This window comes from Sorghum bicolor, chromosome 2, assembly GCF_000003195.3.
Source record: "Sorghum bicolor cultivar BTx623 chromosome 2, Sorghum_bicolor_NCBIv3, whole genome shotgun sequence".
NCBI classification, from domain to species: Eukaryota; Viridiplantae; Streptophyta; class Magnoliopsida; order Poales; family Poaceae; genus Sorghum; species Sorghum bicolor.
The window spans coordinates 4,588,477-4,605,301 of record NC_012871.2 but is presented as its reverse complement, the minus strand read 5'-3'; the positions used below and the strand labels follow the sequence as shown (position 1 = coordinate 4,605,301).

General features: G+C 44.7%; 2 protein-coding genes across 2 annotated transcripts; one reads left to right on the top strand and one right to left on the bottom strand.

The window, feature by feature from the left end:
* On the bottom strand, nucleotides 151-4,926 carry LOC8081180. The gene is made up of 2 exons (XM_021452279.1): nucleotides 4,547-4,926; nucleotides 151-214 (listed from the first exon to the last, which is right to left on the bottom strand). The coding sequence occupies exons 1-2, from the start codon at nucleotides 4,924-4,926 to the stop codon at nucleotides 151-153; spliced, it is 444 nt and encodes a 147-aa protein (XP_021307954.1).
* On the top strand, nucleotides 12,584-16,367 carry LOC8081179 (pentatricopeptide repeat-containing protein At5g03800). The gene is made up of 2 exons (XM_002461479.2): nucleotides 12,584-15,646; nucleotides 16,028-16,367. Exon 1 carries the CDS (start codon nucleotides 12,644-12,646, stop codon nucleotides 15,245-15,247), a length of 2,604 nt encoding a protein of 867 aa, XP_002461524.1. The 5' UTR covers nucleotides 12,584-12,643; the 3' UTR covers nucleotides 15,248-15,646; nucleotides 16,028-16,367.

Sequence of the window (16,825 nt, the reverse complement as noted above, 5' to 3'; positions counted from 1 at the left end):
CGACATTCCAATTACCAACACACAACTATGGACCCGCCTCCTGTCTACCATCTACTGTCAAGGACTAATGGTTGACTCCGACAACCCCCCATTCTGTTTTTTGTTTTTCTTTTTTTTCCTTCATAGAATTTACATTGGAGATCCGTGGGCTCATTGGATTATGCAGGTGCAGGCGCCGATGTATTCTTCATCGTCCAGACAACATCCAGATTCGCTGCATCAAAGAAAAAGATTAAGTAAGCATCGAAGCTATATATATACTCCCTCCATCCCTACAATACATGACGTTTAGGACATGATTGTGGTAACCAAGGAGTGAGTAATTAGGGGGGTATTTTCCTCATTTGGCCTTATTAAATAGGACTGCGGGTGCATTCTTTCCAAGAAAGTTTCACAGTCCAGGCGGCTAGTGTACGCGGATGCTGGCCCCGAGGTCGGCAGTTCGAAGCCTTGTTGTTGGGCATTCTTTTTTTCGTCCGGCGTTAGTTTTTGCAAAGATTTGGATTTCTGCCCAGCACTGTTGCGCGGATTGGTTGGAAGCGACGCTATTAATTGCTGCGAGCAAGCAGTTGGCGAGGCGAGCCGTCAAGCTGGCAGGGGCAATTGCGTCCTAATTTAAGAATGCACAGGAGCAACGTCAAGTTTTGAGAAAATAGGCTTTGGGCCTAGAACGTCATGTATTGTAGGGATGGAGGGAGTATATATATATATATATACCTACTAATAAATTGTGAAAATTTCAGTCTGCCCCGAAATTTTCTTCTGCCCCGTCTCGGCCTGCCCTTCGCCCCGCTCAACCCCCGTCCCCGCACCTTCGACGTACATCAAAAGCAATCGTTCACACCAATCTTTCGCCCCGCCCAGCCCCCATCCCCGCACGTGACTCCCCTGCGTCTCCCTCAAGGCCTCGACAGTGTGACTCCCGCAACTCTCTTGCTCCATCCTTGTCCCCCGGCGACCTCCTCCTCCACTCTCCCTCGCCCAGCGTCGGTGAGTCGGCTGTCAGCCGTCCGCGTCTAGCTTCCTCTCATTCATTGCCCGCGCCCCTTCCCTAAGCGCGACCGCGAGCGTCCCCACCCGTCGCGCAGATTCCCCGGCAGCATCTCCTCCTCGACGCACAACTCCTCGGCGTCACCTTCCCCCTAACGCCCAGCACCAAGCTCCAGCTCGACTTCCCCCTGGCGGCGCGACTTCCCCTGGAGGCACGAGTCCCTCGGGGCCGCATCTAGACGGCGACCGCGAGTCCCTGGCCTGAGCACTCTGTTGTGGGCTGTGGCGGCACCTGGCGGCTAGCGAGTGGCGAGTCTCATCGTTGCAGCATCACCTCACCAGGCTCCAGGCAGCCGCACGGTCCTGGCAGGTGCAGGCTTCATGCTCTAGCTAACCGGATTCACTGTGCATAATTTTGAGATATTGAACGTGTGAATCAGATAGGATGATTGAATTGCTGAATTAATTAGCAGATAAATAATATGTACTGAAATTGATCCATTATTCTAGGTTACTGAATGGACAATGTTTAGAATTTTCAGTTTCATCAGATAAACAACAGGTCCTAACATAGTTATGATTTATGAAAGAAAGTGAATGGATGTTATTCAGATTCTTGGGACAAAATTGGATCTTCAGACCTTTGTTTTGAGATAAGTTTCAGAGAGAAAAATTTGCTTAGAGAGAAAATTCAGATTAGAGCACGGCAAGCTATCAGAAGCAGTGACTCACTTCCCTGCAAAACTGTGTGATGAACCAATACTAAGTCCTTGCGTTGATGAGCCATTTGGGTGGTACCTTTTAGTTCCTTTTTCTGCATCTTCTTATTCCGCGTGATGTGCCATCTTCCTGATTTTTATGGTTGCTTACACAAGAATCGACTACATGAATTGGCATGATCATTCAGTTTAGATTGACTTTGTTGTTTAGACTTTAGAAGAGTGTTTGTGTAGTCTGGCTGAAATAGAAGCTATACCATTAAATACTATTGATTTTTTGACCATCTGGCCTAAATAAATATTTGGATTCATTATCTGACAGTTCTAGCCTTTTTTTGATAGCAAAACAGATTAAGGTTGGCATTTGCTTCGGCTGGTGATGCTGAATGGACAGACAACAGCTAGAAGATGAACCAACTGGACAGGACAGCTCTATGTGGTGAATTGGGAATATGGGCTAACACATGCCACTACATCGTCGGGAAGGGAATCAACGGTGGTGTGCAGTGGCCACAGTGTCGTGAAGGTGGAGGTGACCTTGCGCCTCTTGTTCTTCATCATCTTGAAGTTGGAGGCAAGGGACGACAAGCGAATCTGGCGTCGCCGGCGTGGGCGAAGGCCGCGTTGATACCCAAATTTGTAGGGTTAATTTGGATCTATTACGATTCTTGTGCCATTATGGTTCATCAGAAAGTTGGCATTACTATTGCCTCTATACCCAGTCAATGCAATTTTTTTACACTTGAAACAATATGGGACCCATTTACGCATCATCATTAAAATCTAAATCAATCAACAGTCCATGAACTAAATCTTGATAAATTTTGTTACGGTTTGTTGTCTAATCCCGTCTAAATAAATATATTTCTAGAATCATCAATGGATGACTGCTATATAAAAAATCAAGAGAAGTCTCTCGTTATAATCACCATCGCATAAACCAATTCTCGACACGTTGGCAAATAACTCCTTGCAGACTATAATTAAACATTTTATGGGTCTTATAAAAGTCATATAGCTCAATATTTAATTTAAATCTTTTTTTCTGTGTCTAATAAGACATTGTCATATTAATGGCAGCACTAAGTTATATTATGGATATCATAGTCATCGTAAAATAAATTATAAATTTCAAGTTCTATAGAAAGGATAAATTATAAATAGAAATTATATCATTTTCATGGTCCATTCCCATTAAGGTTTGAAAGCTTTTTTTTCTCCCGTTGCAACGCGCGGGCATGTTTTGCTAGTATATATATATATATATATATATATATCTTCAATTTTGAGAGTAAGAGATCTAGGTCTAGCAGAGCAATCAAGGATTGTGTAAGCATCAAAGCCCAGACAGAGTTGAAACTAGACCAAACTAGACCATTTGATCATGCTTCCTTGATGCGTTGAAGAAAATTGGCAGGGAAGCACCGAATAAAAAGTGGGTCTAGGTAGGATACTTGGGTGGCCATCTAACCAGAAAAGATATGGATAGTTTGGTCTATAGCTTAACCCAGAGCACAAGAAATTGGCTTCGCAACAACCAACTCATTCTGATTAATGATCAGATGTTGACGATATGGAAGCAAAGCTCAATGCATTCACACCACGCTTGAACACTCCAACCAAGGCCAGATATACTAGAAACACTACGCCATGGCTTAGCCCAACCTTATCTAATAAGGCTTCTGCTCCAATACTCCTCTTTTAAAAAAAGACACACATCTCGAAGCAGCTCAACTCATTAACTAAATATTTTCATAATCATTTTTACGTGAGTCTCGCATGTTCTCGGCCCACCAAGCCCAGACCCAAGTCGAACTCAAGTCTACTCAAAATCCCCCTTCCTTCGGATTCCGTTCATCAGTTCATCTCTTCTACTATTTCCATGGGAGAGCCTGCGCAGGCAAGGCTCCGTGACGGCTCATCCATTGGAGGATTCTTTTCCTCGTCGTGTGCTCGCAGCCAGCAGCACCTCCATTCCCTTCCTCAGCAGCGGATGCCGTTCGATTCCCAAGGAAGAGGTCTGGCGGCACTGATCTATTTCACGTGAGGAAGTCCACACAGACTGCGCCACTTTAATTCTGATGGACGTCGGCTGTCGGCTACTGCTCGTGTGTGAGACCGGCCACCACGACGGCGGCCATGGATGCCGCTGCTGGCGCAGTCGAAATATATGCAAGCAGTGAATATATAGAAACATAATCCGAACAAAGCATATCGACGATCGAGAATGATGAGTTCGACTTTGGTTCGCACGGGCTGGATAAGGTGCTCCGAGCCCAAGCCCATGCGTGACACAAGTGAAAAATAGTTAAGAAATATTTTATTCAATAATTAGGCTGCATCAAGATACGTGTAATTTTTTGAAAGAGGAGTACCGGAGCAGATCTCATCTAATAAACCCACCACTGCACCTTGGAACAACAAAAGGATGGCCACACCATTACCAAGGAACATGACGCTCATGACAGACCATTGACTTCGCCATTAGGTACTAGTGTTTTCCTAATGTCAGCAGAACAACAAGTGATCATCCATGGCTTAAAATCAAATGTGCGCCGTCACGGAGACCTAAAACGAGAACATTCCTCTAGAGATCAGGGGCAAAGCCACATGTCCACTAGGCACAATGATGAGAACATTCCTCTAGAAATCAGGGGCAAGCTAGATATCCATTGGTTGAATTGACTCATAATCAAAATGGTGAACACCACACTTTACATGGCATGGCAAGCATTCGGCAAGTTTGACTCTACAATATTACTGAACTCACCCACAATCTCAACTAGACAGTACTAGTACTAGTAAGGGTGGAAACATGGCAAGAGCACGGCGCATACCTTGGCTCGAATACTTTGACTTGTGTGAGATCCGTCCCCAGCAAATCCCTCCACTTCACATTGCCTTTCGCTGCAATCTTGCTGTTGTCCTTGCAATTAGCCCTCTTTAAGCAGCTCTTGGGAGCCACCGCCACCTCCCTATAGCACTTGTCATTATCATCACCGATGCCATCGACGCTGGTTGTTGCCGCCGCTGCCGCAGGAGCAGCTTCCTCGATCTTCTGGATCATCGGCGGTTTGTCCTCGACGATAACTGTGGGGCTCGGAGACACAGACTTTGGGTCATGGCCCGCATCCGCATCGTCTTTGGATTTGGGGAGGCATGGGAGGTAGCATAGGGGAGGAGTGCAGTAGCTCTCACAACAGGAAGAGCTCCTCATCAAAATGGCAAATTAGAGAACTGATCTCCGAGGAAACCCAACACATCAACTAAAGCCCCCCGAAGAAATGGATCAGACGAGGACACCGCTTGCCCACCTGTCCATCGTCATGAGCGGCCACAGAATCACTCGGCAAACGGTAGCCTTGACCTGCTCAAAGTAGACGTGTTAGCCGCAATCTAAGCCTGATGAATCAAGAGCTCTAACTACCCGTGCGCGCGAGCCGCCAACTAAGAAATCACCAACCAAGAAAGGAGCAAATCTCTACGCGCACAACAAGGCCGAGGTGGCAACAACAAATCAAATCTTGCATAAAAGATCTCCTTTTTTCCGAGGACCAGGAGGAGTTGGAAGAGGAATGCGAGAGAAGAGAGAGAAGGAAGGCAAGTGGGTGTGGGCCTCCTCTCTTCTCCTCTCACTAATGAAGCACAAAGCAAGCGGGAAGAGGAAGAGAGAGAAAAAGGGGAGAGGAATCTAGCCGATATTGAAGCTTTCACTACTTTGTGTTGTCCTGTGCCCCCGCCTTGCCGGTTCACCCCACAAGAAACCGAGCAAGCAAGGAAAAAAAATCACTGAGGAAACAAAATTGTTGATGGAGGGGAGGGGAAGTGGCAAGAGGGATGTGATCAAGTGGAGGTGATGGATAAAAGCTGGTGCTAGAGTTGTAGGATCACCACCATTTTCGCTGTAGTGGAAGGGAAAAAGACAAGTGCCAATAGAAAAAACAATGTGTTTGGGATTTTGTTGCGTTTTTAGAAGTTTTGTGAACTACCTTTCTTTTTTTGGGAGGGAGTGGGGGTTCTAGGATTTTCGTTAACTGCTGCTATGAAGAGCCAAGGCCCTGACCCTGAAACCCACTGCTCAAACAACTCAAGGCATCTAGGATCCCCTGCAACCAGTCTCTCTGTTTCTATATGTGGAGTTTGTGTGACTTTAGGGTGATTTCGATGGCTTGTCTTCTCCTGACTTGAACCTATCTATTTATATAGGCGACTGATATGTATATTATAGATAAGATTGAATGCAAAAATAATTTTAAGGTACATTTAGGATTGCCTTTGTGATACGACTTATTATGAAGAATGCTTTAGCTAATGCCGCAGAAATCGGGAGCGTTTTTTTATTGAGAGCAACATTTGATATCATCTTTGCAAAACAATGCATACTTTAACAATTGTCTAAAGATTAATGGATGTTTTTCTTCGCATTTGATGTTCGCTTTGCAAGGCAACACATATTGTATGCATGCCAAAACAAAACCATCAAAGGTTTTTTTTACGCATTTGATAGATGTTAATTACGTAAAGCGACACACATTTTGGCTATGCCGCAAAAACCGTCCGAACCATCATATGTGGTATCATCCATGGAAGGCATATTTTATCTACTATCTAAAACTCGATGGTGCTTTGTTTTGAATTTGATATTAGCTTTGCAACATATTTGATATTCACTTTGGAAAGGAGTGAAGGGCATATTTCCAGAGAAAGGCTTTTCTCTTCATCCACATTTTCGCTCTCGAAGTTTCGCATTATGATTTAGCTAGTGCCGCAAGACCCTTGGGAGCCTTTTCTTTTGCATCAACATTTGATATCATCTTAGCAAAACAGTGCCTATCTAACTGTGTTCTAAATATTACTTAGATTTTTTCTCCGTATTTGATGTTACCTTTGCAAAACAGCACATGTTATATATAGGCCACAAAAACCACAAAATAGTGGATACTTTAACTACTGCCTAAAGAGTATGTAGTTAACCTTTTCTCTGCATTTGATATCGGCTTTGTAAAGCAACACATATCGTAGGCATGAAAAAAAACACCACAACTTTGCATCGTTGTTGGTAGTGCAAAGCAACGCTTATTTTTTAGGTATCCGTTAAGAAAACGCTAGAGTTTTTTTTCTTTGCCTTTTTTATCACATTTGGTATCCAATTTGCAACGGGAGGCATGTCTTTGCCAGCACCCAAAAAATCGACTGAGCTTCTTTTGCATTTGATGTTGGCTTTGCAAAGCAACACACATATTTTAGCTATGTGCAGGAACTTGTCAGAATACTTTATTTTCCTTAGCAACTCCATTTGGTATATTGGCTTTGCAAATCAACATATATTTTAGCTATGCACAAAAACTTATTTTAGTACATTATTTTTTGCAACATATTTGGTATTCAATTCCCAAAGGAGGGCCTTAAAAGGATTTTGTTTACATTAACATTTTCGTTGTTGATTTTTGTTTAACAACTGCACTCAGGCGCCCGGCATGTCCTTTTGTTCTTTTTTTTAAAAAAATGTATTATAATTTATGTAAAAAATAACTACATTGATGTAGTCATTTCATAAAACTAGTGGACAGGCACGTGCGACACGCACATGTATCATACAACTTTATTCACGGCAAAAGGATGACATATATACATTCAATAAATTATGTTTTACAAGAAAAGTATAAGAATGATTGAAAAATGTTCACGGCCATTTGCATCAACTGCACCTCCTCCATGTTCTCCATCGCGCGGGTTCGCCATCTTTTCATTTACAAGTTTTTGACCTTTCTGCACTTGAGTTAGTACTCCTTCCATATAGAATTTAGAAATCGTTTTGCATAAGGTTTAGGTTAAACATTGAAAATGTAAATAATCAATAACTTTTAAGTTTTTGAGTTTGCAAATGTGAGAATTATATGAATAGATTATTTGCCTTTAAAAATATTTTTATAAAAATATACATATATTATTTTTTTTAAAATATTTTTTTATAAAAATAAGTGGTCAAAGTTGTGTTTTGGAGATCGTGTCGCTGTCCTAAACGACTTCTAAATCCTATACAAAGGAGTATGTCAATAATAGAAAGATCAGACTTTTCTGTGAAAACTCAAAGTACCACATTTATCTTCATTCTTGTTACGTTGATATGTGAAATAGTAATAGCAGGATTACACTCTAAAATAACTTACCGACATCCGTGTTTACAGAGTTTAGGTTCAGTCGGGATCAGTGTTGAAATGTAACCTGGCATGTGAGCCTGTCTGGCTCCCCATAATGCTATATATGTAAACACTGATCATTCCTAGTAGTAATGTGTCGAGTATTCCCTAATCGTACTTGCCGCAAGTCCCATCTCGAGTAGCAGAGCTCATCAAATTAAACCCGGCCTAGTGCCATTGTATTAGTAATGATAACTGATTCTAGAGTTGGAGAAGTAGTGAGATTCGATCTGTTCGGCACAACTAAGCTTTATTAGTGAAGCATTTTTTTTTGCTCTAGTTAGTTCTATCATGAATTTGAACAACTGATCATATAATAGACAAAAAGAACAAAATACCTTAACGCTCTTCTCTCTAATTCATTTACTTATCCCGCTAACGCATTCACACGTTGGGGCTCGCTGGTGCTAAGCGAAGTTAGAAAAACTAATACTTTTAGTTTCATCCTACCCCTTCCTACGTGAGAGCATGCTTTTAAAAAAGTATTATTAGGGTATCTCTAAAAACCTTTTTAATAAATCTTACTTTCTAAATTATTATTTGAAGAGTCTCACTTGTATAATTAAAATCCGCTTTCTATATCTTTTTTCATTCACCAACAATCTTTCTAAATCTCATGCACACTCTATAGAGTTGTTCTCGTCTTCTATTTTTAGCTAACGATAAATCCGGAATAGAAGACAGCTACATTTGGATAACCATTTATGAAGGATTCAGAGAGTTTTTTTTTTGAGTTACTCTTATAGCCTTATAGCAGGTAAAACTGTTTGTATAAAAGCTCATTTAGAAAAGAAAAACAAGACTAAGCGACTAATATATTGTCCTTTGGATAGCAGCCACTACTAGCCGAAGGTTCTTGTGTTTATTTTTTCTCCGTCACGGATGGCGGTGTCAGACCGAGCCTGTTTCAGATTCCATGGGGCTCGTATATCCGTGCTGCTACACTACACGTACGTGTACGTGTCGGTCTCTCCCTCGACACCGACACGAACTTGTACCGTACCGCGGTAGACGATAATAATCTATACCTATTTATAAAAGGAGAAAATTTCAGTCTGCCACCTGCCTATCCGTTTCCGTACGTTGTATATCCGTTTCGGTAGGTTGTAGATGAGGAAAAAAAATAAAAGATTTTCTAAGGTTCCTAATGCAAAATCTTCTATACACATTAGAGCATTTTAAAAATAAAGAAAATACAGGGGCCTAAGTGTAAATTTGTCAGCCAATCGGCCGTCCGCAGACTGCCCGCATCACAATCGGCCCGAAGAGGAAAAAAATAGAACCTTTTTTAGGGTTCCTAATGCAAAATCTTCTATAAAAATTAATAAATATATATTAATTCATGGAAAATTCTAAAAAATACAAAACAATTTTGTTTAGCTCCACATATTTAGATCCATATAGTAAACAAAAAAAACACAAATTTTAGTATATTTTTTTGCTGGTAAAAGTTTTAGCAACAAATCCTGTATATCTTACTGATTTACTAATTTAACTAAATTTATGCTTGAGGATGCTTACACTACCTTTGCATGATGTGTTGTTATGTCATATGAACACTTTATAAGTCCATGTGTTTATAATCTACATACATTTAACTGATATATCATATTCATAGAAATCCTAATCTAAATAAAAAAATAAAGCTACTAACAAACTTCTCATTTTTAATATAATCCTAAGGTATATGAAGAGGTAATATTAAAGTAAGAGAAGGTTTGACTAATTTCTATAATTATTATTAACTAAATATGTCTCCAAGCTATATATTATTTTAAATATTAACTATCTAATACCATAGATGTCATGGTTATCAATAAAATAAATTATAGACTTTAAATTTTATAAAAAACATAAACATAAATAGAATGTAACATTATGTCATAACTTTCTATGGCCATTTGATGATTTTCCCCCGTTGCAACGCACAATAAAAATCAATCTCAAGATTTACATAGACTTCGGCTTACCAATAAAAAGTGTATTGTTAGCTTCTTGTCTTTTCACGAACAATGCACAAATTGACAGAAACTTATACAATCTATATAAAATCGAAATCAAATCTAAAAATCATAATTCAAAAGTTTATTAGGCTCCTTTCAACCAGAGAGTATAAGGTGCCATTGCGCGTGAAATAAAAATCCTAAAAAGTCTAAGAGCATGTATATAAACTATATATGGACAGTCTGCTTCAAAGTCAGTTGTAAAAGCTTAAAAATTGTCAAATTTAATACAAAGGATAAAACACAAATAAATATAACAAAATGCTCATTTTTTACAAACGTCTATTTGCTCCCGTAGCAACGCACGGGCATATTTTGCTAGTACAATAATAAATACTTGCATTGGAGACGTATAGCATGCAGCGGCGTTCTCTCTGTCAAGTACTACTATATACTCTTGGTCGTCGCGGCCTGCAGGACGTACGCACGTTAATTTCATCTCGCGCGCGCGCCAGCGCGGCGGCCGGCGGCGAGATCAGCTAGCTGTACGTCCGGCCATGGTGGTGTTCTTCCCTCGGCCTTCTCGTCGCAGAGACGACTGGATAGATCCCGACGACGATGATGCTGGCGCAAGGCACTACTACCTCTGGCTCGAGGCCCACAGCTCGAGGCCGAGGAGGAGGAGGAATCTGACGACTGGGACCCATGCCTGCACCGCGGCGAGCTGCCCCTCCGGCCGATGAGCCGCTTCCGCAAGTCCTTCATCGACGTACGTATACGTGCACCTGCACGCACTCTCCGTGTTCTAAATGATAGGACATTTCAAAAATCGTAGTTATTTATAATACTAACTAAGTATTATTAGACTTTATATTAATTATATTTTTATAGTATATCTATTTAATATATTATAAATCTTTATAATTTTTTTCTGCAATTTTAGTTAAACTTTAGATGCTTTGATTTTCAAAATGTTTAGAATGTCTAACTGTTTTTTTAGTAGTGGTCAGACGAGTCGACCTAATTTCTAGCTAATTAATTGTGCATATCTATCTATCCATGGATGCGACGCGCAGGTGCTTTTCGTGGTGGCAACGGTGGCGCTGGAGGTCGTCTTCGTGTGGACGGCGGTCCCGCGGGGCGACGACGCTGGCAAGGTCATGATCTGGTTCGTCGCCGTGCCGGTCCTGCTGCTCGGCATCATCATCATCATCATCCTGTGCATCGCAGACTTCGTTCACGCGTTGGTCACCAGAGATTTCAGCTGGCGTCCTCATCCTCATCCTGATCCTGCCCCTGCTGCTGACGAAAAAGTTTAACCAACGGCTTGAGATTGTGATTGTGACCGGAGGACCAATCAACGTGTCTTAATTGGTGTCGTGAATATTGGTCATATATGCATGTCTTGGTGTTGGTGTCATCGCTGATACAAATGCCAAGAGTGAAAATTTTTGAGAAAGCTGATGTTTATTCTGCAGCACACACCACATTACTTTTGTGCGCAAGCCAACTTCAAAAAAGAGAATCAGAAATCAAACACAGCTGTTTTGAGCTTTTGATATAGGGGAACTTTGACCTCGTTTCCCTTGCTAAATTTTAGTCAGCTAAAATAATTTTAGCTACTCTTAGGTAAATAGTGACAGTAAACTATTTTAACTCTTTTTTAGCCAGTATATTTGAAAATTTATCTACTAGTAAAGTTTAGTTGACTAAAATTTAGCAAGGGGAACCAAACGGACCTTGGTCATAAGTCTAAGCTTGTGATGACCAAAAGGAGTTCAGCAGCAGCAAAGTTCTAAAATGTGTTGTGTTGGGCAGCCCGGCCATGTTTAGGAAGCCCAACTGAAAATCCAATCAAATTTGAATTCCGAACAGTGCAAGAAAATCTAACAACTTGGTTGAGCAGTAGCACTCGATTGTTTCTTCAGATCAGAGCACATATTTGATTTCATCGGTGTTGGTGAACATGTAACGTGTGGACTTGTGCTTCACCATCCGAAACTCTCCATCATATAGTTGGCCATGTAGCCCTAGGTCGTCTATGTGGCTCGTGGCACGGCTCAAGCACGGTCCGACGCCCTGATGCTTAATGGCCTAGTAAAAAATGTAGCCTGCTAATTCTTAAAAAAAAAATATAAGCCTGCTGGCTCATCCAGCCATCTTGAGTGTCCTGATAATAAGAAATATAGTCTGCTAATTTTAAAAAAAATGTAGGCCTGCTACTGGCCCATTCAGCCATCCTGCTGGCCTGCTGTAGCATCAAGCATGAGTTTGCCCTGGTGGCCCACCGTGCCTTCGGGCCGGCCCGATGGCCCACGGGCCGTGTCTTGGGTCGTACCCCCGACACGAGACACGATGATGGTATGGCACGATCAGCACGACGGCACGACGTGACACGATGCATGTATGGTATGGCATGGCACGCTGTACCGTCTGGTCGTGACGGCACGACGCGTTGGCCATCTATACTCTAAATCATCACCGCCGCGAACCACCTCCACGCCGCTGAGCTCAACAAACTCTGCTAGTGTCTCAGTGTCATCTTCAAAGCCCAACTTCACAACCCGCTGGAGTGCTGGACTTCAAAAGACCTTGGCGATGCAAAACCTGCCTCCGCCGACGTACTAAGCCCACCAGGCCGGGGCTGCGCAGGGCTTCGTCTTACGGGCCGGTCAGCCCACCAGGCCGGGGCTCATCCCTCCTTTCCTATGGACGCCCAGCGCGCGACGCGTCAATGGAGGGAGCTTCCTCCGGGTCACCCCTCAGCTCGGCGCACCTCGGCGTGAAATGAATGGCCATCTCCACCTCATCCGCCTCCTCCCCTGCTGCCCCGCTCCACCCCACCTCCCCGTCCCCTACCTTCCTCTGCTTCCCGCCCGCGCCGTCCGCTCCTCCGCCTCCCCATGGGGCCCCTCCCCGCCTGCCCCTCCGCGCGGTGGCCGCTGCCGCCGCCGACCCCCGCGCCGCGCACGCGGCGGCGGTTAAGTCCGGCGCCCTTGGCGCCTCCCCGGACGCCCGCGCCTCCAACGCCGTCATGTGCGCGTACCTCCGCGCGGGCCGCCTTGCCGACGCGCGGGACGTGTTCGACCGGATGCCCGCGCGCGACGCCGCCTCCTACAGCGCGCTCATCTCGGGCCACGCGCGCCTCGGCGGCGGCGGAGCCGCCGCCGCCGCCGCGGAGCTGCTCGGACGCATGCGCCTCGCGGACGGGCTGCTCCCCACCGAGTACACCTTCGTGGGCCTCCTCACCGCGTGCGCCCGCAGGGGCAACCCGCGGCTCGGGACGCAGGTGCACGCGCTCGTCGCCAAGTCCGGCCACGCCTCGTCGCTCCTCGTGGCCAACGCGCTCCTCGGCATGTACGTCAAGTGCGGCCGCTTCGGGGACGCGCTGAGGGCGTTCGACGGCATGGACCGCCGCGACGTCTCGTCGTGGAATGCCGTCCTGGCTGGGCTCGTCGAGCTGGGGCGGCACGAGGAGGCGTTCGAGCTGTTCGGCGAGATGCGAGCGAGCGGGAACGTCCGCGCCGACAGGTTCACTCTGTCCGCGCTCCTCGCCGCGGCCGGCGAGGGGTTTGGCCAGCCCCAGGGCGAGGCGGTGCATGCTCTGTCGCTCAAGTCGGGGCTGGAGACGGACCTGAGCGTGGGCAATGCGCTCATTGGGTTCTATGCAGAGCATGGCGCCTCTGTTGATGATGTTGTGAGCGTGTTCCAGAGGATGCCGGTGAAGGACGTGATTTCGTGGACCGGTTTGCTGAATGGGTACATGGAGTTTGGTCTCGTGGACATGGCACTGGATGTGTTTGAACGGATGCCGCAGAGGAACTTCGTTACATACAATGCGGTTCTCACTGGGTTTTGTCAGAACAAGGAAGGTGTGCGGGTCACGTTTGCCAAGAAGGCAGGCTTCCGAGGGCTTGGTTTGTTTAGGCAAATGGTGGAGGCTGGTTTGGAGATCTCAGATGTCACGGTGACAGGCGTTCTGAATGCTTGTGCTATTGCTGCGGATAGGAAGGCGAGCGAGCAGGTTCATGCTTTTGTGATCAAGTGTGGATGCGTGTCTAGTCCGTGGATTGATGCTGCGTTGATTGATATGTGCATCAAATGTGGCCGATCTGGAGATGCGCATCTGTTATTTGAGCAATGGCAGCATGACGAGAGCTTTCACATTGCCTGGAATTCTCTACTGCTGGCTAGTGTCAGAGATGGTGAGTATGAGAAAGCACTTTCGACCTTCCTTCAGATGTTTAGAAGCAGTGGTGTAGAATTCATCGATGAGTTCATGTTGACTGCTGTCCTTGGAGTATGTGGCAGTCTAGGTTTTGCTGAACTTGGAAAGCAAATGCATTCCTTTACTGCGAAATCTGGGCTTCTGTGTGCTCGTGGAGTTGGTAACGCGATTATCAGTATGTACGGCAAGTGCGGGGAGTTGAAAGATGCCGGCAGTTTTTTTGAGGGGATGACTTGTCGAGATTTGGTGTCATGGAATGCAATGATCACTGCCCATCTTCTTCATCATCAGGGGGATGAGATATTGAAGATATGGTCTGAGATGGAGAGATTAATGGTCAGGCCTGATTCCATTACGTTTCTTCTGGTCATATCTGCTTGCAGTCACACAAGCTCAGACTCCACACAGAAATGCAGGGATCTCTTTCTAACTATGCCAAGCACATATGGCATTGAACCAGCCATGGAGCACTATGCAGCCTTTGTTTATGTCCTTGGCTGCTGGGGCCATTTTGATGACGCAGAGCAGCTTATAGGTGGTATGCCATTAAAGCCTGGTGCATTAGTTTGGCGGTCTTTGCTAGACAGCTGCAGCAAACACTCCAACATGGCTGTGCGGAGACGAGCCATGAAGCATCTGCTGGCATTGGAGCCACAAGACCCATCCACGTACGTGCTGACTTCAAACCTGCTATCCGAATCAGCAAGGTGGCACTCCTCTGAGAACAGAAGGCTGGAGATGCGTGAAAAGGGCATGCGCAAGATCCCTGCCAGGAGCTGGACGTTTCACGGCAACATGGTCCACTCATTTTTCGCACGGGATAGAACACACCCACAGTCCAGGGACATATACGCCGGCCTGGATGTGCTGATCCTTGAGTGCATAAAGGCTGGGTACGAACCGGACACCACCTTCGTCCTGCACGACGTCGAGGAGTACCAGAAGAGGCACTTTCTGATGTACCACAGCGTGAAGTTAGCGTCAATGTATGGCCTTCTGATGGCAGGCCCTGGACAGACCGTCCGCGTGGTCAAGAACATCCGCATGTGCGGGGATTGCCACTCTTTCTTGGAGCATGCCTCTGCTGCCACCGGTAAAGTTATCTCAGTCAGGGACTCGTCTGGGTTCCACATTTTCAGGGAAGGGAAATGTTCCTGTAGACAGTAGAGACTGCCAGAATGGTGCCAGTTTTGACATGTTTGCAGTTTAGGAACTATATAGGAGTTACCCTTGTATTTAGGTCTTGTACATCACTATGATATTCTTCAGGTGCCTAATGCATTCACGCGTAAATATTTCTCAGAGTACAAAGTTCAACACCCTGGTTGTTTTAATTTCAGTTATCTTACTTGTGCTGTTTTGCTTTTATTACATTATCAAATCGCTTTGCAAGGTTCCTGTTTGCACTTCCTCGGGGGCTTATCTTACCAAGGCCATGGGGAAGTGGCAATGGGGCAGGCATTTCCGAAGCCCTTCAGGTCCGCTGGTCCGGGCCGTTGGATGAAGGGCAGCAGGCAGAGAGATAACCAAAGTGAAGACAATTCTGAGGCTAGTCAGAACTGTCAGGTACATGTTCCTGAATGGCTAAACTGTTAGAAACTGATCAATAACGTGATTTATGTTGTGCTTATGCCTGCCTGCCACGGGATAATTTGTTGGACCAGGTAGCAATAGCAACCACATGCATGTAGTAAAATCAAGGTAGTATAATAGCATGATAGAACGAGAGTTCTTTCTGTCTGATTCTGTTACTTTTGTTTGATCAATTATATCTCTGCAATGCAATCTATCTTAGCACAAGCAGAACGGTTGACCATTTTTAACAATACTCTCTTCCGAATGGACATGCATGTCTTTCTAAGAGTTGCTTAAGTAGTGGTTTGGGAATATCAATATTCAAAACATCTTGCTGCACCAGTACTCAGTTTTCCACAATGTCAATCGCAGGGATTCTTAGCTCAGCAGGCATCTGCTGCTGCAGTGGTCATGGCTCATGGGAGTTAGAGGTGGACTCAATGATCTGCTGTGTGGTTTGAACAAACCTTTGTCGCGGATTGTGGGAGCTGGTACGTACGTTGGCAGCAGGTCTTATGGCCACTTCTTGAGTCGTATGTACAGGTTACACACGTACATTGTTGTCCCGGAGCACCCAATTTTTGTGTTGACTGTTGATCGTTGTCTTTTCGTTTGTCATGCGGAGTTATGGACGAATTGCTGGAATGATATTTTTGTCTAGCATTATAGCTAGTGGCTGTCCTGTTCATAGTGTCAGTTATGGACACTCTAATTCGGCGTGCCCGAGCCGCTAGTCGTTCGTCCTGCTGCCTGCGACATCATCCAGCCCACTGCCACCCCTGCAGATGAAGCGCCGTCCCTCACATCATCTTTGTCTGCTCCTGACTTCTGACATCCTCAGGACTCAGGTCCGGATCCTGTTATTACTTGCATTACATTTCATTTGGAACATTGTGTTTGCTAGTTACTAGCCTTACTTATTGCTGCTAAAATTACCACTATGATTTTTTCCCCAAGGAACCATGGGGAAGAAGTCTACTCGGTCAGATAATTCAAGGAACATATAATTTTATCACTTCCTTGCATTGTTACTTGAATAGCAGTGAAGAAATATTTCCGAATTGAAGACTATTTATTGAAACTGAGATGCTGTAGACATTTGGGTATGTTGTATTGTTGTATCGATGTTCAAATCAAAGATCTTCCAAGGTATGCTCAGATAGAGTTATT